This window comes from Nipponia nippon, unplaced genomic scaffold, assembly GCF_047370975.1.
Source record: "Nipponia nippon isolate SJK-2023a ecotype South Korea unplaced genomic scaffold, ASM4737097v1 scaffold_12, whole genome shotgun sequence".
Lineage (NCBI taxonomy): Eukaryota > Metazoa > Chordata > Aves > Pelecaniformes > Threskiornithidae > Nipponia > Nipponia nippon.
The window spans coordinates 15,452,901-15,474,177 of NW_028262313.1; the positions used below are offsets into that span (position 1 = coordinate 15,452,901).

Genomic DNA, 21,277 nt, shown 5'->3' on the forward strand with positions numbered 1-21,277 from the left:
AGCCACGCTGTCTACATGTCTAGCCCTCTGCTATCTCAGGGAAGTGCCTGTCAATTAACTGAGCCCAGGAAAGCTGCAAAGAGGTGCACACGGATGCACAGAGACAGGGAATTCCAGCAGGTCTGGTCTCCAGCAACCACAAACACCCAAGCACCGTGATCCCTCAACAAGCTCTTCACAAGAGGTGGAGTGGGCCACGTGTGGCTTTTGCTGTAACGTTTGTGGCATCCCATAAAAGCACAGTATGTTTTTGCACACTTTGAAAAGTGTGAAAACCAGTAATGTGTTGCCTTTTATTTTCTTCTTCTCACTTTGGCTTATGTTCTTCAACCACACAGCAACAGTACAGCAAAAGACACAGGCACTGCTCTGCGTGACTAGAAAAATCAGCCTACCTTGTATGATTGCCACTGTTTGGTGCCTTGAAATAATGGCTTGCATGTTGTAAACCCACATAAGGGATGGAGATCTAACTATTAACCCACAGATCAAACCTCAGGAAGAAGGATGAATTCTTGCCATTAGATGGTCCAACCTGGAGAAGTAAATGAGATGGACAAAGGACCACAAAGTAAAACTCAATAAAAGAAAATGAGGGATGAATCATATTAAAAATGCCAGAATACACAAAGCAGGATGAGTGATGCTGACCCATCAGCAGAGCATATTGCATGTCATCCCCACCACAACCCAAGGTGTAGAAAGCCCTCGGTCAAGCAGGTCCTCAAAGCTCTTAATGCCAGGGGGGTTGCAAGGGGCTGCACCAGGCAAGGAGTGCACCCGCTGCATGTGTAACCCCATTCCATCGGTGGGAAATCTCAGAGCAGAGGATGAAACAAGAACATAGCTCAAGTAGAGTCAGACCTCAATCACCACAAGCAAAGTAGAGTCCGCACAGGACTGCACTGAAACGGTTCATCATGTCAGGAGAAAAGCACAATAAAATACTCCAGCCAGCTGCATTGCATCGGAGTCCCAGACAAACAAGCCACATTCAATCAGGGCACAGGGAGTTAAGGGCAAGGAGGAAAGAGAGGACGGTTCAAGGCTCAAACTGGAAAATGAGACCCAGCGGAAAGGCATTGAGCGCGTCCGGACCGCGGGGAGGAGGGACACGCCACTCTCTGCTGATAACAAAGCACTGGGATAAACAGGACAGAGTAAATACTGATTCAGAAAAACCACAAGAGGAGGAGCGTAGGGTGCAGAAGGGACTGTTTGCATCAAATAGCAGGATACACATTGTCGGTATTATCTAGTACTCGAGTGCATTGGCAAGGGGCTGTGAAGTTGCTATTCCAGGCTTGATTTAATGTGTTGTAGGAAAAGGGCTCAGAATAACTAGCAAATTTTGTCATGACAGAGAGGTCAGGAAACAGACAAACCAGTAGGGCTCCTCTCTAACTTAATTAACACTCAGGTACTGTGTTAAAGATGTGAGAGGTAAATAGCCACAAACCCTACAGGAATACCACCAAAGCCCAGACGTGCCCACATGGATGCTCACACCGAGCTCACTGACACAGCAATGCCCAAGCAGTTTTATCCATCATCTGTGCAGCACCAGACATGGAAACACGTGGAAACAAAGCATCCACCCAACCATCGCTCTTCCCTGGTCTTCACCTGATGCTGCAAAGCTTTCAGCAGCTTCAGCAGGTGCTTTCTAACCTATCCCTAGGGTGGGCACCTCATATTGCTATAGGAATTGCAAGGCATCTCCCTTGAGCCCCGCTCCACAGGGACATGGGTGGTCTTAGATCTTCCCGTGGATGTCCCAGAAACTCGACCGGGTCTCAGGCTGCATGTGGTGCCCACGCTCAGGCAACTCAATCCTGCCCCGAGGTGAAACGTATCCAGCTACAGCAACCACACACAGCAGGTTAAGTGCAAGGCATGAGCGTCTCCTCCTGTCCAGCCTGCTGAACTTTCAGTCAGGAAGATCTGATTTGCAAAAGCCAATATCCAACAAAGCAAGAGGAAAACGTTAAGATATAAAGTATATTTTACATGCACAAAACCTAGAAAATCAGACTCTTCTTTCTGGCAGCCGTTATATGTGTGGGACAACTACCAGGTCAGCATCCTGAAATTAATACTAGATATTCAAAAAACACCAAATTTCTTGCAAAAAAGTGGCAAGATGGAGTTTGATGACCAACAAATGCACATCAGTCCGGCAGGAGAATTGCTGTAGCCATGCCAGAAACACTCCAGTACATAACGCACATTCTCAGAGCAGCTTGCAAAAGAGCTCCTACGCAGTGAACAGCTGCTTGGCTCCCTCTTGGGGAAAACACTGAAATAAAGAAACCGGTGGTTTGGGGTATTCGAGCACCATTACCTTAAATGCTCCTGATTTTCAGGAATCCTCCCAGACTCTCTGGAAGAGATGACATGCTGGGAAGCCCAAACACATGAAGCAGTCAGTTTTGGCTCTGCATGAAGCAATGCAATTGGCTTTAGAGACCATTTTAACTACACGTTTGCTTCTGTTTGAAACATTCTGCAAATGGGTCCTGGGAGAGGAGCACCCTGGACCATTGTCTTAGTTCAGCTTTATTTAGCTGTGTTCCCCCTGTAGTTTCATTGGCAGAAACACCACCAGGTATGAGACACCTTTTCAGCCTATGGAGAGCAGAGGGTCACCCTGGGAAGCGTCATGGCTACAGATGCTAAAAATACAAGGTGGGAAGGCAGTCAATGCGTTTAAGGGGCAACAGCTATTTCCATTCTACGCATCCATTTGCCCTCCCTCCTGAACACCCTGCCTTCACAGAGGTGTTCACATCTCCTCCTGCATGTGAGCCACCACCCACGCCGCTTTCCTTGCCCAGCCAGCAAGAGTTGCCCCCTCCAGGACACCACTGATGTCCCTGCGAGGGGATGGGGAACTTAACTCTCAGCACCTCTCTCTGCTTGCAGCAAAAAACTCCAGTATCTGCCTGCAAGGGAGCTGTTATTAATATTTCATGGGAGCTGGCAGAAGTGGTGACATCTGTGCAGTAGATCAGAGGGGGCAAGGAGGAGAGGCGTGGAAAGGCACGCTCTCTTCAAGTGCAGCAGAGGATTTAATCCTCAACTTAACAGCCAGGGGCTGAAATTGGTGCCCCCTTCATGCACGCACACTTTATCCTCTCCCTGCCTTGCCCCCTCCGCACACCGTGGCACCTATGTGACCTGCCGTATTGTGCCACCAACACCGCAGCATTGCAGCAGGGGACCCAGGGTGGCATCTCTGCCTATGACAGTCCACCAGTATTTTCAGCAGAAAGCTGGAGCAGGCTATCATCTAAAGTCACGTTTAATCTGCAAATAACTCTGAATTTACATTTGCAGGAGGATCTGGACGCAGCACCTTTCCATTGCTGCCACTTTACCCAGCCGTGGCGTCAGCAGGACCTGGACCAGGGCCACTCGCTGCGGCCCTGGTGAACTGTCATACGCAAACACCCTCACCCTAGGTCCTCCGCTGCAAAGTTGCAGCGTTTATAGCACTGTTTTAAAAAGTTTTAATTAACAATCAGTGAGAGAGTATTGAAATAATCTTTTTTTTCCAATCGTACTTCTCACTTAGGCATGGCAACTGAAGATCTTCCAGAAATAGGTACAGATAGAGGACACATTTTTCCTCAGGCAGAGTAAGTACATTTTATTAAGCGTGTGATCTTAGATGCTTGAGCAATTTTTTTCAAAATATAGTCTGATGCTATTTTGGTCCCTTCAGTGTTTCAGGTCAGTATTGCAAGCACAGGCTAATTACCACCTGAGGTTACTGATCAAGAAGTCATAACTAATATCTCAACATTTCACCACTTCCTGATTTTATTTCTCTTTCTTCCCTTATGCAAACTACTTAATAGCAAAGGATGCTTTGCAAAGTAGGGTGATTAGAGGAGATTTATGTATAATTATAAAAAACATTTCCAAGTTCTATTTCCACATTCTTTAACATTCCTGAGGGGCATTTTTTGCAAGAAAAAAAAAAAAATCTCTATTTCTATTAACACTTCCTTCCCCTTTATGCTATTAATGCTGTATCTGCCCACCTTCATTAACCTCACAGTTACTGCCAGGACGTCCTCAGAATCGGCGAGTGTGGCAAGGAAAAGCAGCCGGGACCCGAGCTGGACCCTGGTGTGAATCCAGAGAGGACAGCCAGGGCTCGGTTGTGGGAAGGTGGTCAGATGGCAGCAGCGGCACCACCAGAGCTCGGTGGTCCTGACCTCCTCCAGCAGAGCCATGGCCAAGGAGAAACAACAAGGTAGTCTTCCTTGTCACTCCCTGAATAGGGCAGGGGATGCCAGCCATGCTGTCCTGCTACCACTACATGGAGCCAGGTTGGAGACATCCCCACCCCAACGCAGCTCATGGTGGCTATTGGCGGAGCTAGCCCTGGCACCGTGGTGCATCCTCCCATGGGAGCACGGCCGTGCTGGGCTGCTGCTGCTCTCCTCTCTTGGCTCGCCACTGCCAACCCACCCCGACCGAAACCAGTCATGGCTGCAGGGTTTTCACAGCAGAGTGCAGAAAACTCAGCGGAGGGCAGCACACAACCACTTCTCCTCTCTGTGCAGACTTTGCACATCCATCTGAGCTGCAGCACAGGTGAACACCAGCTCTGTAAAAGGTTTCTTAAGGGAACAAGCAGTATCCCAGCCACAGACCACTTCTGCGCACAGTTAACAAAAGATAAGCAGTGTTGGGGAGAGGGAGAGGAAGGGAGATGTGATTCACCTCTCCACAACTTCTTGTCCGTTCCAGCAAAGAGTGTCGTTCTGAACAGCAGAGCTGTGGCTGCAGATGTACTCTGGCAAGCTGCTGTAAAAACTGCTGTGGGACTTCAGCTTCATAATGAGTTCCCTGGAAGAAAGGGGGAAAAAAATGGTGCTCAGTTAAAAGAGGAAAAGAAGATGGAGTTGGTGCATTTTAACCAGTGAAGGTAGTCACACAAATACAACAAGAAAGCAGCTGGGTGCAAACAAACCATGAAGCATTGGTCTTATTTCTGACCTCAAGTAGCATTTTGCATCATCCCCTGATGTTATTCAGTCAAAGGCTGAATCTGTGTTTCTTAGGGCAAAACCACCAGTGACAGGAGGGATGCTGGGGCAGCAGAACCTCAGGCCAACCATGCAGCACGCCAAAGCCAGACACGCTCTCTGCGCTCTTACAGCACCTAAGGAAAGGTGCTGCTGGCTCAGGCCGTTCGTACATGGGGTGCATCTGAGCAGCAAGGGCTCAGGCTGCTAGCAGTCCCCTCTGCTTTGCAGAAGGCAATGGAGGCCCTTCAGGAAAGGACAGCCTTGTCACTTTGTCTGCCTGACATTGGCAATCCAACATCCCCTACAAGGGCAGGTGGCATTTTTGGTGGTAGACCAGAGTAGACGCTATCAGTAGAGACCCGTACAGGTGGGTTATGCTGGGTTTCATGCTGCACTGTCAACAATACATGATTTCAAGGCATACGCTGGGCTGGCTGTGGGGTCACAGTCTGCATTTGAAGGGGCAGGTTACACTCAGCAAAATGGCTCTGCCCTGGGAAGGCAGGAGGAGCCTCGGGAGCAGTCCTTGTGCTGGGCAGAGGGGATGCGAACCAGGCTGCATCCCCACCCTGCACCCTCCCTTCCCAGCACCAAGGACCTCTGTCCCCGGCAGGTTCCCTTCAGCAGCGGTCCAGGGGTGCCAGGACACACACTGACCCCAGGGACGCTGACAGCCACCAGAGAGGGGACAGGGGCTGCAGGAGCAGGATGTGCCCATCCCCACAGCCCAGGTTGGCCCCTTCGATGGCACTCAGCAGCTGTCACCAGGAAACACCGGCAGATTTAATTAGCTAAATGGCACAAAGAGCATGGTAGTATTAATAGCAGGGACTGGAGGAAGTAAGACTTGGCCTCATGGTCTCCTGGCTTTGGTTCAGTGCATTTCCCACTTTGGCAAGGGGTTATTTCTTTGCCTCCTTCCTCCCCAGAAGGCATGACAAGGGATCAGCACCTCGAGCTGGGAGCTCTCGCAGTGACATCCCCTTGGTGCCCACAGCGGTGGGACCTTGGTGGCACCTCTGCACCCCACCGGCTCTGGGGAGCTGCCCAGCAGTGCCAGGCTGCCAGGCAGAGCGAGCTTAGGCAGGCTGGGGTGCAGCGGGGTGCCCAGCTCCCTCCATCCCTCTTTGCTTCTCTTTGCTTGGGGATTTCCTGGGTTTCCCTCTCCAGACGAAGCCCGTGACTGCCAGCTGGGGGCAGGCGAAACAAGGAGAAGAAGCCCCAGTGCCAGCGAAGGCAGCCTGAGATGCTCTGCTCTACCTTTTTGCTAACGAGGAGCCTGTTTCTGCCCTGATGGGACTGACACAGCAGAGCCGGCAGCCGATGGAGGCAGAGGGCCACCCAAGTCCTCCCTCGGGTCTCCACAACGCAGCCTGCTGGGGTATCGAAAGCACCAACCCATCCATCACTGTCCATGCCGATAAACAAGAGTTTTCCTGAGGAGTCAAAGCCCCTCTGAAGGGTGGGAGTTCAGCCCACAGCCCCCTGCACAAATTGGAGGGGTGCTTCAGACATTCACCTCCTGCGTGAACCTATGGCAATCTCCTGCACTGGGCTTACTGTGGGGCAGGAGGTCCAACCAACACCATTTTGAAAGCCAAAATGAGGCAAGAGCTGGGTCTTCAGTTACATCAGACCCTGAGCAGGACAAGCCTTACATCGCACCCAGCTCCCTACATCCTAGGCACTGCCTTGCTCCCTGTCCCTTACATGGCACCCAGCTCCTTACATCCTAGGCACTGTCTTGCTCCCTGTCCCACAGACCCCAGCAGCGCTGGGGAGAACGGATGGAAGAAAACTTTCCTGGGGAGCAGCACTCCCCGCTGGGTAGGGAAGGGAGAAACTCCTCCGTATCTGCAGGTATCAGCTCATGTAATCCATCACAGTAGATTTCATTAGACTTCACAGTCCTCAAAGGACATCTCCGGCAGAGCCTGGGCTGTGTAACCCTCCGACGTGTTGAGACAACAGAGGAATGCAAGCCCTGGTGCTATATCTCATGGGAACCGTATCAAGAATGTGGCCCTGTTACTCTTTAAAGAGAAATCCATCCAACTTAGTCTATCCCCAGTTCCAAAAATTGCCAAACTTGCCTGTTTCTCTTCTGCAGGGATTTTTCTTGTATTCAAGACAGCAGTAAAGGCACCGTACGTGTCTGGGTGTGCTTTCAGATCCAGAGGGGAGATGCTTCTCCCCGACACACCAGCGTGAGCCCACTGAATTACAGCCTCTATTTACAGAGGGAAGGAAGCACAGGGTGCAGTGCCAGCAGCAGAGGCACCTGCTTCACTTTGAAAATATTCAGTAAAAGGCTGTTAACGTTCCTGAACTACTGTAAAAGACGGCACTAAAAACCCTGAAATGAGTCCCCCTTACCTACACACAGTGTTACACGCAACGTTTCGGGCTAGAGTGACCATTTCCACCTATAACTACACCTGTGAGTATTTCTGGCACTATAGCAGTGCCCAAGAAACCCAGACAAGACATTTGGTGTATGAACCTGGGTGCCTGGTGCATTGCAAAAAAGCAGAACAAAGATGAAAAGCAGGAGGCAGTTTTACAAGTTAAAAAAAAATAAATAGATGCACTAGGTGAGAAAACACATGTAGACACCTCTCTGCCAACCACAGAGCAGCTCTGATGTTCAGAGTCAAAGCCAGCTGCAGGTTTATGGGTAAGGGAAATACAGAGCTCTTCCATCCGCTTTCACAGGGCCATCCCATATGGCGACCGCTCCTGCAGCCCATCCCGCAGGCACTGTGCTCAGCCTGAGCATTCTCACCTCCTCCTGCTCGACAAAGTTTCCTCTTGCTCGATGTGAGTCACCTTCAGGACTTTCTTGTCAACAAAAAGGTCTTCGGGGTAATTGGCTGATCGATACTGCCTCTGCTGAGTGTGGCCACATAACCGACTGATCTGGAAAACACAAGCACAGCAGTGTGAGGAAATGTTGGGACCAGAAATACTGCAGGAAAATAGCTGAGATGCACACTGGGCCCTGCACGTGAGCTGGTCGGTCGTCCCGTCATCCCCATCTCTTCCATAGCTCATGCAAGCGCCTGAAAGCAAACTGCTGCCCTAGGGATGCAACCCCGCTCTTGTAGGAACATCCCTTGTGGGAGGGAGGGCAGGAAACTTTGTCAGGCAAGATTTTTGGGCAGCAAAGTGCTCCATGATTGTCAAAACTCCTGAGCTGCAGGCATGACCAGCAGAGCTCCCTGTGCCGAGTTAAACTCATGCTGGTAGGAGGGGACTCGAGATGTTCCCCACTCCTTCACTGCTGAAAGCCACGGCATCTCAGGACACTATGCTCCACCACTCCAGCTGGGCTTTTAGGCAACACCTCCCCTCCAAATGTAAATCCTGAGATGCCAGTTCTGCATCAAGAGGCAGTGCAGCATCCGCCTGGCCTGCGCTGCAGGTGCCCAGGGATGAGCATCATACACATCATTACTAATTAAAAAAAATCAGGGCCTAAAATAAAGCAAGCATTATGGCTACAACCCAGTCATATCATGGGAGGTCTTGATTAACAGGGCTCTGTTAATGACACAAATTAGCTCATTAGCACACAGATGATTCGGTAACCGGCTCCAGCAGCAAGGGAAGGAATCCAAAACGCCTCATTAAAGCTCTCCCACGCAGCCGATGTCCCAAGACAGCCAGCAGCACTACGGCCACCGCTGCAGTCCATGCTGTGGATGGATTTGCAAGCCATCTCCTTCTCTGGGAGATCACCAAGGGACAACTGTTCCCCTGAGGCACCGGTGCTGCTGGGAAACTCGCCTTTTGAACCATCCCGTGCTATTCTGCAGGACTTGTCCATGCTGGGTTGTGAAGGGGCCTTGGACAATTGCTGGGACCATGAAGGCACCGCAGCTAACACCAACCCCTTCTTCCTCGAGCCTCATCCCACCACCTGCAATTCAGGCTCAGGATCAGCCACATACCCATAAAACGCCTGTTCCTCGCAGCCCCTCGTTTATCTTCATGCCACATGAACCAAGGCAGCCAGCTAAACTCCCGAGTTAGGCGCACACCGGAGGCTAAAAGCACACCCGCCGCCCAACAAGCATCTGATGTGTAAAGAGAAGAGATTAATTCTGTTCTATTACATCCTCCATTTGGGTGGGCAAATAAATTAGTAGTATCACCTCTTTCATTATCAAGAGCAGCACAGTTTGTTTGCTTAGGCTGCCATACAACAAAGAGTAAAAGAGAAACCTCCAGAGAGCCGGGCACTGCCATTCCTCCTTCACAGCGTGGTGGGAAGAGATGCTGCCACCGGTCCCTTCTGCACCTGCGGTTGCCTCTGCCGAAGCAGCTCCTCCTGCAGCTGCCAGGGGAGCAGTTTCTGCAGCGTCTTACCCATTTTTTTCTTCCACTGCCCTCCCTTGGCTGTGTTTTCTCTCTGCCTTGCCAAACCCAAATCTTGCAGAAGAATGTAGGAGCTCTACTGCCCTCCCTAAGACATGTGGCAGGCTTAAAAAACAGAGAGAAGAAGGGAGTAATAAAAACAAACGCCATGTTTTGGGCTGTTTTCTTTGCCTTTGGGGTTTTTCTTTATCACCCATTGCTCTCCCATAAAATTCTCAGGTAACTGCCCAATGCAGGCAGCCAGGACTAAAAGGAAACCACAGGGCAGCAAGAAACCTCGACAAGGGTATTTGGGACACCCGAGACCCCACCGCTGCAGAATGGGTTTGCATGTCCCGTGCTCCCTCTGTGCTGGCTGGTGCCAATGTCCCTGCAACAGGCAGGCTGGCAGGAGGGCACGAGGATGCACAGGGGTTTGCAGACCTCACCCCCCAAAGGTGCCCTCCGAGCCCACAGGGAGGCCAGAGATGAGACCTGCCACGAAACCGCCCCGGGGAAACACAAGGGATGCACATACAACAGGACGGAGAGCACAGAACAAGCGACGCCACAAATGCAGCGTCGCTGCACCCACGCTCTGCACGGGCACGTAAAGCGGAGGAGAGAAGCAGGAAAAGGTCAGATATTTTAAGCTGCCGCTTACGATGACTCCCTTTGATTCTCCCCAGCTCTGTGAAAAGCCCCCCCTTCCCTTTCCAAAGCCTGCCTTTCAGCTGGTGAAGCCCATTGAACCCCAAGAGAAGAGCAAGTCCAGGATCAAGGCTTTTTTCCCCAAGGATGCTGAGAAACACTGAATGCGAGGGGAGGGCCCGAGCGACAGCGCAAACAATGGCACTTCAAACAGCAAAGCGGCCGGGCGGACCAGGGCTGCCTCGTCTCCCACCCGGCACCGAAGGTATCGCGGCCCCTCTGCTCCCAGCTCCTGCATGGGAGCTGTGCCTCAGCCACATCCCCGCAGCCCCGCTCGGCATCTGGGTACCATGGGCTCCTGCGAGGGATGGAACCAAACGGGATCACACTAGCCCTGATATGGGACAGCAGATGAAATCTTCACGGATAGAAGGTGGGAAGTCTGAGCAGTGCATTCAAGTTTTTACTTATTTATTTATTCAGGCTCCAGTTAACCTTTTCAGAAAAAAAGAAACCTGCAGCCCATCTTGCAAAGTCATGGTGAAATGATTGTCACATTTTAGTCAAACAAAAATCCGGCTGAGATTTGAACTTTAAATAAAGTGAGAGAATGTAGAAGTAACAGATTGCCTGCTCATTTGCAGGGGCGGCATCGCGTGCATTTTTGGGGGGAGGGAAGGATTTCACAAACCATCTGCCAAAGTCTGCTGGGCCACAAGCGGTCCCAGGACAACAGCTCAGAAATCCTGTTTCAATCTTTCCCCCTTTTTTGAGTCCCCGCTGCAAGCTCAGGAACAGATGAACCCAGTTTCCCAGTCTCTTCCTAATCACCGCTATTTTAAAGCGAGCTTCAAATTTTAAAAAGTCCAGAAAAATGCCACTGTAGGGTAGCTGGAGAAGGGACAACACGAGCCTCAGACCTTGGGGGGAAAAAAGTGAGATGCTTCAGCTCTCCAGGCATTGCTTGCTTTGGCAGGAGCCACAGAGCAAGGGCAGCCAGATCCCCAGCAAGGTGGGATGCCTGCAAAAGTAAGAGAAAAAGGAAGGTGGCATATCTAATCGCATGTGCTAAACTCATATTGAGCGACAGTGGTAATACGTGGTTGCCTCCCGCCACACAACTATAAGTGTGAAATTCAAAGCAAATCGACAGAATGGAACCGCTGGCTCTTCTCCTCGGGCTCTGCATGCTATCGGTGGGATCATAAATATACACAAGTCCTTATCTAAAGTACATTTAGTGCAAGAGCCATACAGTCTCTTATTTCATGTCTCACACACGGTCCCAGAACAGGCGGCAGCTTGAAACATCATGCCACAAAAAATGAATAAATAAATCAAATGGCAGTGTGGTTTTTAGGCAACGGGGGTTGGGAGTTTGTTTGTTTTTAAGAGTCTGCCAGTCCACTGAAAAACTGCCACAAGGGGACACAGGGCAAGCAAAACCTTCCCAAAGCCCTGAACTTTTACAATCCCCCAAAGCCACCCATACTTTAACAGCCGAAGCTAAATTTCCCTGCCCCAGCTCGTTAACAAACTCACTAATTACCCGATTTCATTAGCCTCCTCCATGCGAGCATGACCCAGGCCACGAGGGGAACTCTTTGCCTCCTGCCGACCGCTGCCCACCGCCCCATTTCTTTACTGCAGCCGCAGGGCGAGCCCATGCCCGCCGGTTGGGCAGAGCTCCTCGGGGACCCCGCGGCTCCTGGGGATCCACCAGCTGCCGACGGTCCCCGTGCCGGACGGAGAAGCAGCTGGCTGCTGATGCCCCCGGGAGCTGCACGTCGTGTAATGGCTCTGCTTTAGAGCGAACATTGATTTGAGAGGAGCACAGGGACAAAGCTAATGGAGTAGCACTATCAGACTGCTTTAACGCTTCCCCATTAATTTAGGGTAAGAGGTGCCGGAGGACTGAAGGGAACCTGTTTGCAGCTGCATGGAAATGATGTACCGTGAGCACCGGGGACCAGATCCGCCACCATGGCTGCTTCCAGCTGGGTCAACTGCAAGAGTGTAGAGCACAACACTGGTCCACGTGGGTGCCCGCAAGCCAACAGAAACTGGGACCACTGGGATAAGGTTGAATTATGTCAAAAAAAGGGTAGTGACCACAGTAGCAGGCTCTGTGCAAAGCATCACAACCTCAGTGCAGCCGATGGAGAGCGAAGCCCCCGCAGGCACCCCCAGCCCGGCCACAGCAGGATGGCATCGCTCACAGTGCCGGGGCCACCAACCGAACCCCGCTCCGCTGCCAGGCACGAGGCAGGGCGGCCGCACGGGGCAAAAGCCTCTCACCTTGCACATCAGCAAGCAAATCCAAGTGGGGAAAGACTGGAAAGACACACATGTGTGATCCTCAGCGCCGTCTGAGCATCACTTTTAAGAGTAAGAGCGTTTTAAAGGTAATTTTCTAGAAGAATTAAAAAAAAAAAAAAGCTAATCAACTTCCCCTTGGAAGAGAAGAGAGTGTATTAGACACTGCTGAATACCTGCTGCTGCCGCTTCTCATTCAGCCCATGAGCTCCACTCTGCTCCAAAGGAGAGCTTGCTAAATTTGACCTTTGCTTAAACTTTACATGGAGTTTCCATTTGTCTTCTGTGTGAACTCTTCTGCTTATAGATTCGTTCTCCAGGAAGACACAGTATTTTTTTTCTCCTCAAGGGGATGGCCTCATTTTTGAAGATTTCCTCCCGCAATCTTCGCTGCTCCCCGGAGTTCACGTATATCATTTTATACCTATTCCCGAGTTTCCTTTGGGAGAAGCTGCACATTAAGCTGAAAAGCGATTAACTATTATAATTGATTCGAACACGGCCTCTGAAAGGGTGATTTGCTACGGTATGCACAGAAGGGACAACCACAGACCTCAACAGAACGTGCTGCCTTCGGAGGAACCAACTGGTGCCCGCTAAACCCTGCATATCGTTCAGCAATGGAACCCAGTTTGACCAGTAAGGCTCAGTAATGCAGCTGCCTGCATTGGTACTTCTTCCCCAATTCTTTTTCACAACGGCCTCTGCTAAACATCACATGTATTATTAGCATTATAAACGGGGCACAAATGGGTTCTTTATCTTCAAAATCACCATAAAAGCGAACCTGAAGTCTATTACTCAACTGCTGCTATAGAAATCCACTTAATTAAATTCTAAAGGGCTTAAACCAAAAATATACATTGTGATGATGTGGGATAGAACATAAACTTTTTAATAGTAGTAACCAAGCACATTTACCATTTCTACAGGTGTAATAAAAATGCTAATATATGTTAATGTTTAGTCTGTGGTTAATGTTTTGTCTTGTTAATTTCCCCAGGGCTTTTATTACCGATTTAAATCTGCCACGCTCCCCCAGTGATTGCATCGCCTGCCACCAACTGCACGCCACACTCTCAAACCAATGCTGATTAACAGAAGTGAAGAAACATTGAGCTAGGACAAACACTCTTATTATATGCTTGTAACCATTATATACATTTTGTCAGGAAGATGGGATAGAGACAATTCCCCGCTCCCTCACTCTTCTCACAGCGGAAAATATGATTATGGGCATAAAAATGAATTTACAAGCCTGTATTTTAGGAAGCACATCATTATTAGCTAAGTAATGATTGTTCTTCTGGTTCCAGGCACTCGAGCAGAAGGAACAAACTGAATATGATAACACAGGTATCGTCTACGCACATTTCACTGAAATTCCTCATTAATGCAGTACTAAATGTTATTAATCAGCTCTACGGCGTTACGATTTCCATTATTCAGACAGCACCTCGCAAGGATTACATAAGAGACAACATCCTAACTCACTCGCGCGGAGCAGCAGGAATCGCGGGAAGTGACCTACTCTCCGTGCCGAGAAGAGCATTTAATAATGCATTACCTTTAAATAATGCAACGCTATAATGTGTAAAATGCACACAAACACCAATGCTTAGAATAACAGAGCGCCTGTCACACCAGCGCCCGTGGTGACACCCAACACATGCTGCAAACACGCTACAAATGCTCAGGGACCCCTGCAGCTACCAGACCAGGTTATGCTGAAGACCATCACCACCTGCTTTGAAGACCAGGTCTTCAAACTCCTGCAGACCGAGGAGGCATTAAGGAGGCATTTTTAGAAGGAAATACAACTTCATTTTTATATCCCATCCTTTGTGTAGAGCCTCACAAGACACTTTGCAGAGGCTCAGCATCACAGCAGGAACACAGGACCCGTGGAAGACTGATCGGTGCCCCCTCCCTGGCCTCATTTCTTGTCTGCAAAGACAGCTCTGACCACCAACCGAGGGAAAAACGAGAGAGGGCTCAAGACTTGATGGAAGAGGAGCCAACGGCACAGTCACCCCCACAGACCCCAGCTGCTGCTCAAGGTGCAAAAGGCCGTGGGTGCAGCAGCTCAGAAGAGCAAGAGTTTCAACCCTTGGAGTTAACTGCTGAAGCTGGAGGATCCCCATCTGCACTTCCCTCCACTGCATCAGGGTTCAAATAGCTTAAATCAATCGGAGACCACCACTGCGTTTCCATCGCTGCTCCCGTTAGGGCATGGCGCCCTGTCCCCAGGAGGACCCGATGCCCGGTGTCCCATACATGTGGCGCAGCATCCGAGGCACCTCCACGCTGTGTCCCACCACATCCCCGACCCCTGCGCTGACCCAGCTTCTCCACCGCGCAGGATGCCCTTTCCCTCAAAGGAACCGTGACCTCAGCTTGAGTCGAGCCCTTTCAAACCTACATAAAATAATGCAAACAAGATGTTTCTTTTTTCTGGCATCCCCAGCACACAGCATTTAATCTACCAGAGAAAGCTGCTTTGTGTTTAAGCAAAAGGCTGTTTATTGTTATTTATAGGTAGAGAGGAAGTTGGACTAAATGATCACAGTTGTTCCTTCTGCCTTTATAATCCATGACATACAATTAAAGCACAACTTTTCAAGTCAGTGTTTCCCTCCGGTGTTTTGTTAATTCTGTATTTAACACAAAATTTGGTATTTCAGTTCTTACAGTCAGACCTTGGCAGCAAACCGCAGGGCAATATGATGTTTCTTAGACAACCAACCTAAAGCTTTATTCTTAGAAAGAGAAGTCAGCCTTCCCTGAAAGGTGACAACAGAGCAAAAGGGAATATGTGGGAGCAAAACCCAGAGAAAAGCAGGAGCGTGCTAGACTGACCGAAGCCGGGATCAGGAATAAAAACGCGACAGCACCTGGAGCCTGGCTCCTGGTGAAGCCCCGAGCCCCCCGCTGCTGCGTGGTTCGTGCGGGGGCACGGCAGAGGCTGGGGGCACGGCTGCTCCCGACCCCACGCTGCCGCTGTGCCTTCAGGACTCTGATTCCCAGAGGAGGCTGAAAGTGTCCCAAACTCAACCAGCGGATGTCAACATTAGCACTGAGTCATCTAACTTGCCAGAAAATTTGGACTCAAGGTAGCGAAGCTCATTTCTAAGGATGCGAAATACATTGCAATTATACGACTGTGCTTTGCGCATACTGTAATACTTGCACAATTGCTACTGCAGGCCCCTAGAAGACCCTCCTCTTGCAGGCAATTAAATCTACTCCATCCCAACAGACTGAGAAGCGAAGCAAGGAATTGACTTGAGGGATTACCAGTTTCTACCAAGAACTTAAAAAAAAAAATAAAAAAAAAATACTTTCTGCACCTCTATCTGTTGCAGAGCACCAGTAAGCGAACAATAACCCCTTTGAGACCACCAAGTTCAGCGCAGGCTGCAAGCTCTGGCTCTCTTGGAGGAGAGTGGCTGGGACTGCCCCGTCTCGCCAACGGCCGGGGGAGCGGAGCCCGGGGCAGCCCCGCTGCCCGCAGAGGTCCCCCCCGCCGCCGAGGCTGGGGCGATGGGAAACAGCACAGAGCAAAGCCGGGCAGTACGACAGCTCCAGGCAAACACCGTGCGCTTGTTATTTTCCTTCCCCGAGTTAATTGGTTTCCTTTGCAGATTTCTGTGGGTTTTAATATCGCACCGTGTTTGTGCCTACGGCGCTACGGAAAGGAACAATCCGAGAGAAATAAATTCCTAGCAGCTTAATTTCGAGAAGAAAAACAGATACCTGCCCTCAGTCTGGAACGTAAGCCAGCAAGCTGGAGACAGGGCCTATAATAGGTTATTTAACAGCAGCCATGTCAGCTGGGTTGCAAATGTGGTCAATACCTACCAGTTCAACTTCCCCCCTGCAGCCCCGAGCAGAGATTCAATTATTCTTTGAGAAATACATCGTTAAATAATTAAAAAGTTACTGCATGACTTTTTAATCTTTTTTTTTTTTTTAAATCAGACCAATTCAATTTTGGAAGTACAGAGCCATTATAATGTGTCAACTAGCAATTAGCTACTGTACACTGTTTATTCTTGAATATAATCTTTGAGTAGAAGGGCAATATTCTTAGAAACGCAGCATTAACTTGTTCCTCAATGACTTTAAGATGGCTCTTTTCAAATTACTGCTCATAAAATCTCAGGGAAGAAAAATCTACTGATGATATCCCATCTCCTTAATTAGTTCTCTCTCTCTATCAGCAACCCAATAGCAAGGGTAATATTTATATAAAATAGAGCACACAAGGCTTCCTGCTAACTCTGCTTTAACTGGCAATATCAAAACAAGCAGGTAAAAAGCAATGCCCATTTTCCAACCTACACAGACTGTGCTCACAGGTACATGCAGCTTGTCAGATTTATACTTCAATAAACGCTTGTACCAAAACCATGCCAAAGGTTTTTACGCCACTAACAGCATTATTCGCTACAAAATGCTCTCCTCCCTTCCCGTGCTGAATGGAAAACCCTTCTGACCCCAAAGGGTTCGGTACCCATCATTCCTCCCCACTCACCCGCCCCTTACAAAGGACCATAACCCCACTTAGTTTAACGTCCCCGTAGGAATAACCCCCCAGCAGCCACCTTTTGCTCCCTCCATCCACCCTTCTCTTTCCAAAGACCGGTTTCCACTAAAACAACAAGGCTGGAGGCACCAAAGCTCACCAAGTCTTTTCAACAGCTTTTAAGCTGCTTAGTATCTTCAGCAGAATAATCACAACCGTTTGTTTTCCAGCTAAGCCCGGACCATCCCCACGGCACATTACCCAGCCTCTGGCGAGGGGTGCACGAGGCTCTCCCCATGGCGATGCCATGGACCTCCCCAAGCCAAGCCTAAAACAGAAGCGTAATAACTGTTATTAATGGAAAGTGGTAAAAATATCTCAGCACAGCACAGACTAGCTGCTGGTAAAATTAATCCATTCAAGGCCAAAAAAAGGTCTCCGGAAGGCCCTGCGTTCTTTTTTCAACCTTTTTTTTTTTTTTTTTCTTTTGTCTGTTGATTTTTCTTAGTTTTGAAGCTACCAGATCCATATTAATTTCTTTTCCCTGATAGTCAGTCCTAGCCTAATCCAATTAAAGGTCAGCACCAAGATAATTTACCCAAAACATGGCAGACAAGGTAAAAAGACTCCCATTAGATTTTTGGTCATGATAAAGGAATTACATTTTTCCCAAAGACATATCAGGCTTATTGAAAATGTAAATAATTATTTTCTATAAAGATATAAATATCTTCGGGGCTTTTTTGAGACTTTGTTGTAACACATCTTGTTTTTACATGTACTGCGGTTAGTACAATTGAATTACGGAATGACTTACAGCTTTAGATTGGCTTCTGCTTGATTGAGAATATCTTTATAATGGAAATCGGTGTGCACTTTTAACCTCGTTACAATGCTATATTATATGTCTGATTAATATATTAAAGTGACTCATTCAAAATAGGCTGTTCGCAGAAGGAAATGAAATGAATTCACCTTCATCACACCACCTTTATTAACGTCATCAAACTGCGGACTATAATTTGATTATGAGAAGCGGATTCCAATAAATTGATATGCAACAATTCCAAAACGAGGCAGGGGAAGCATTAGATTGACAGAAAAAAAAAACAGACTAAATACTTTTAATGCATTTTTGTGCATCTTCTTTACTTTCCACTCACCTTGCAAGTTGTAAGCTGGGCATTTCCACATGAAACTCACCGAAAAGAAAAATTTTGCACCAAAATCTTCAGGTAGAAAGTGCTACTGAAGGGCTTTCTGGCTCCTAACCAGCAATGGGAATTGCATGAAGCAAGGCTCAGAGATGTCCTGGATGTTTTTCAGCATCTGCTGTGCAAACCCTTTCGGACCCGTCTGCTCTGAGCGACTGGTGCCATTTTGCTGATCAGAGCCATCCCAGCATCACCTCGCGCATTCCCACCGTCCTCAAGCGCCCTCCGCTCCCTGCTTTTTGGGCTGTCCCTCGGGGAGGGGAGAGGAAGGATGACTTAAATACCAGCACAGGCAGCTGAGATATCTACGGAAATACCTGCTCACCGGTGCTCTGGAGAGCAGCAGCATGAAGTTTATTTGTACAGTGATACAGATCAATACGTGCAATCCAAGAGTTAATAAGCTTTAGAAAGAAATAACTCGGAGCACGTCAGTCACCCCCAAATTACCCTCACTAACCAGAAGGCTCACTCACCCTCTCCAGGTCAGTGCCTAAAAGCATCATCTCTACCACCGCTGACAGCACGGAAGAGAATTAGGTGTGAAAATTCTGTAGGTTAGAAAGATACACCTGCATAAAGAATTGCTAAATTCCCCAACTGCTGGCTTGCCTTTTTTTTTTTTTTCCTTTTTAAACAGAAATAACTCTGCCAAAGTAGCTGTAGGCTATCGGCACAGCTTTCCGCAGCTTGATCTTGCTCAAATGAGACTTTGAAAGAATAATGCAGTTAGCAGCAAACTTCACCCTCCGAGAGCGGGCTCCCTGCCCTCGGGGGTTTATTACTGGGGGAACACACCAGGTAGGGATGGAAAAGGCCCCCAGTTCATTTTGCAGTAACCCAAGGAGGCCGAGAGGGCTGCTCGAGAGCTCTGCCGGCAATGAGGGGTGCATTGCTGCAGCAGACGGCTGAAAACTCTGCCTCAATTGTTTGTTGTAAATTTTTTTTCAGCTAAATGTATTTGTAGATGGCATCTTTCATGCCTGGTACCTCAAAGCCACTTTACATTAAGATATAAAAATGATATAATTCACAGCACCACACACAGGCACAGAATTCAAAATGAAGCAAGAAAATCATTGCAACCCAGCCCCTCATCCTCTCCAGTGCAAAACAAAATGCCGCTGCTCTGCCCGGGCAGCTCTGGGCACTATTTCTGCTTTGCAGAGGGTCACTTTTAAGTTTCTGGTTTGTTCTTGCCTCATTCATCAGCATTGCTAATGGGAGAGTTAGTTCTGGTTTTAAGGCAGCAACACTCACGGGGGTTACTGTCACTGGAAGTAAACTCAGCACGGTTAAGATGAAGGATGCCCGGCGAATGACCCCAGATGGAGGTCTTAGTGGAAACTGCAGTCACGGATAATGAGGCCAAAAGAGGGTTTAGTGTAAAAAGCATAAAGAGATGGATATTGGTAAGCACGAGTCTGGCGTTGCAAAGCTGCAGGTCTTAGCAAGGATAAAAATCTTCAGGAAAGGAAATGGGCCAGAATACATTTTGCTAATAAGGCATCTATGTTAATAGAGGTTGCAGGCGGCTGCAGCAATCTGGATGGCAAGCGAGGGAGCCATGTCCTGAGGGCTGATACTTGGGCAATTTTATCTCTCTGATAAAACAAAGATGTGCGGCCAGTGTTGAGAGAAAATCCCAGAGGCAGCTCCCTGGTTCCTCAGTAAGAGTAGAGGGCAACAGTTTGTCTGGAGGGATGGTCTGGACCAAGCTAAATAAGAAGAAAGGCTCGTCTGAAGCCAGGCGGGTCAGCCCAGACCTCAAAGCCTCCTGGTTCTACTACACACCAACTTGTAGCATCCTTCAGGTAAACTAAATCTGGATCTTAGTAAGGACCCTGAGCATAAGCCTGGTTTAACTCTGAAGGAGGTTCAGCTGCAAAGCTCAGCTGCAAATACACCCCCAGCGAAGGGGCTGTGCCCCAGTCCTCCCCGGCCAGCACCGCTCCCACCACTCCTGAAGCCGCACAAGCCTCAAGACACCCGGAGGGAACTTTCTGACACTGTGATCTTTGGTTCAGCCTGAAACTCGTTTTTTTTCCGCTTAAATCCAATCTACTTCAAGACCTCGCATTATGTCCTTGACTATTACAATTTATTACAAAATGAAACAGTTTGAAATTTCAAAGCCTAAAGCTCAGTGTCCAAGGAACAGACACCCCCCCACATCCCCTCCTGCGATATGCGCAGCCTCACTCCTCTCCTACATCCCAAAGCATCCCATGTCCAGCTGCCGAACACAGCTGCGATGGGAGCCAGGAAAAAGAAGAGAGATGAGAAAAAAAAGAAGATGCTCTGTGCAGTGAAGAATGCTGCTTAATACTGCAAAGCTGTGTACCCTCATTGCCAACTCTTAAGACCGTATCCTGCACGGCTACCTCTGCTAGCTCTTTGTACTTATGTCAGGGCATCTCAGAACCAAATATCTTTTTAAACGCTCGGGAGCCAGCGGCAAAACAACAACAAATCAGCTCCTCCACTAAAACAAGGAACAGGCCAAGGCACAGTACGCGCAAACAGGTACACAGAACCAGTAATTAATCTGCATGAGATCTTTAGGCTTGTTCTGACTTCAGCTCGGAAAAGATGCAAGACATCCCACCGCGCGCAACCTGCGTGCATCTTGCTCGCGCTGTAGCCAACACATGATTTGAAGCAACATCAAGCCAGGCTCAGTGGGTGCCGTATGATATTCCCGCCCATAAAATGCAGCAGCCTTAAAAAGCTCTTTTTAAGCCGCAGAGTAGTGGGGATGAAGTTGCCACCAGCTGAGTGATCTGCCTCTGACTGAAGTCAATGAAAAGATTCGTGAGCTTCAGTGCAAAGTTGGGTTGGGCATCAAACGCGCTGTCAAAGGATGCTCCCCGTGCTGCCGTATGTGTGTGCAGGGAGGAGGGGGCACCGTTAGCAGCTACCTTCTACTTTTAATTAAAAAAAAAAAAAAAAAAGCATCACTGCGAATTCCATTGAAATGGCACAACATGCCAGAGGCTAGAACACCTCCAGTTAAAAGGACAGAGGGAGAACAAAAAAGGAGAGGACAACATAAAAGTTTACAAATAGAAGCAAAATCAAACGCTATTTTAAATTAAACCCATGTTGATACTCAATACCATCTCCTCTGGCTTTGTGCTGGCAGGTTTGAGCATCGCTGGCCA

General features: G+C 48.8%; 1 protein-coding gene across 6 annotated transcripts in view; it reads right to left on the reverse strand.

Moving 5' to 3' along the window:
• The window catches only part of GPC3 (glypican 3), a 170,122-nt gene that overhangs the window by 53,416 nt on the left and 95,429 nt on the right, over nt 1-21,277 (reverse strand). For all 6 annotated transcript variants that reach the window (XM_087749004.1, XM_087749006.1, XM_087749007.1 and 3 more), the window contains 2 exons: nt 7,831-7,964; nt 4,738-4,863 (listed from right to left, as the gene is read on the reverse strand). In XM_087749004.1, coding sequence (XP_087605130.1) covers nt 4,738-4,863; nt 7,831-7,964 — 260 coding nt within the window. The remainder of the gene's footprint in view (nt 1-4,737; nt 4,864-7,830; nt 7,965-21,277) is intronic.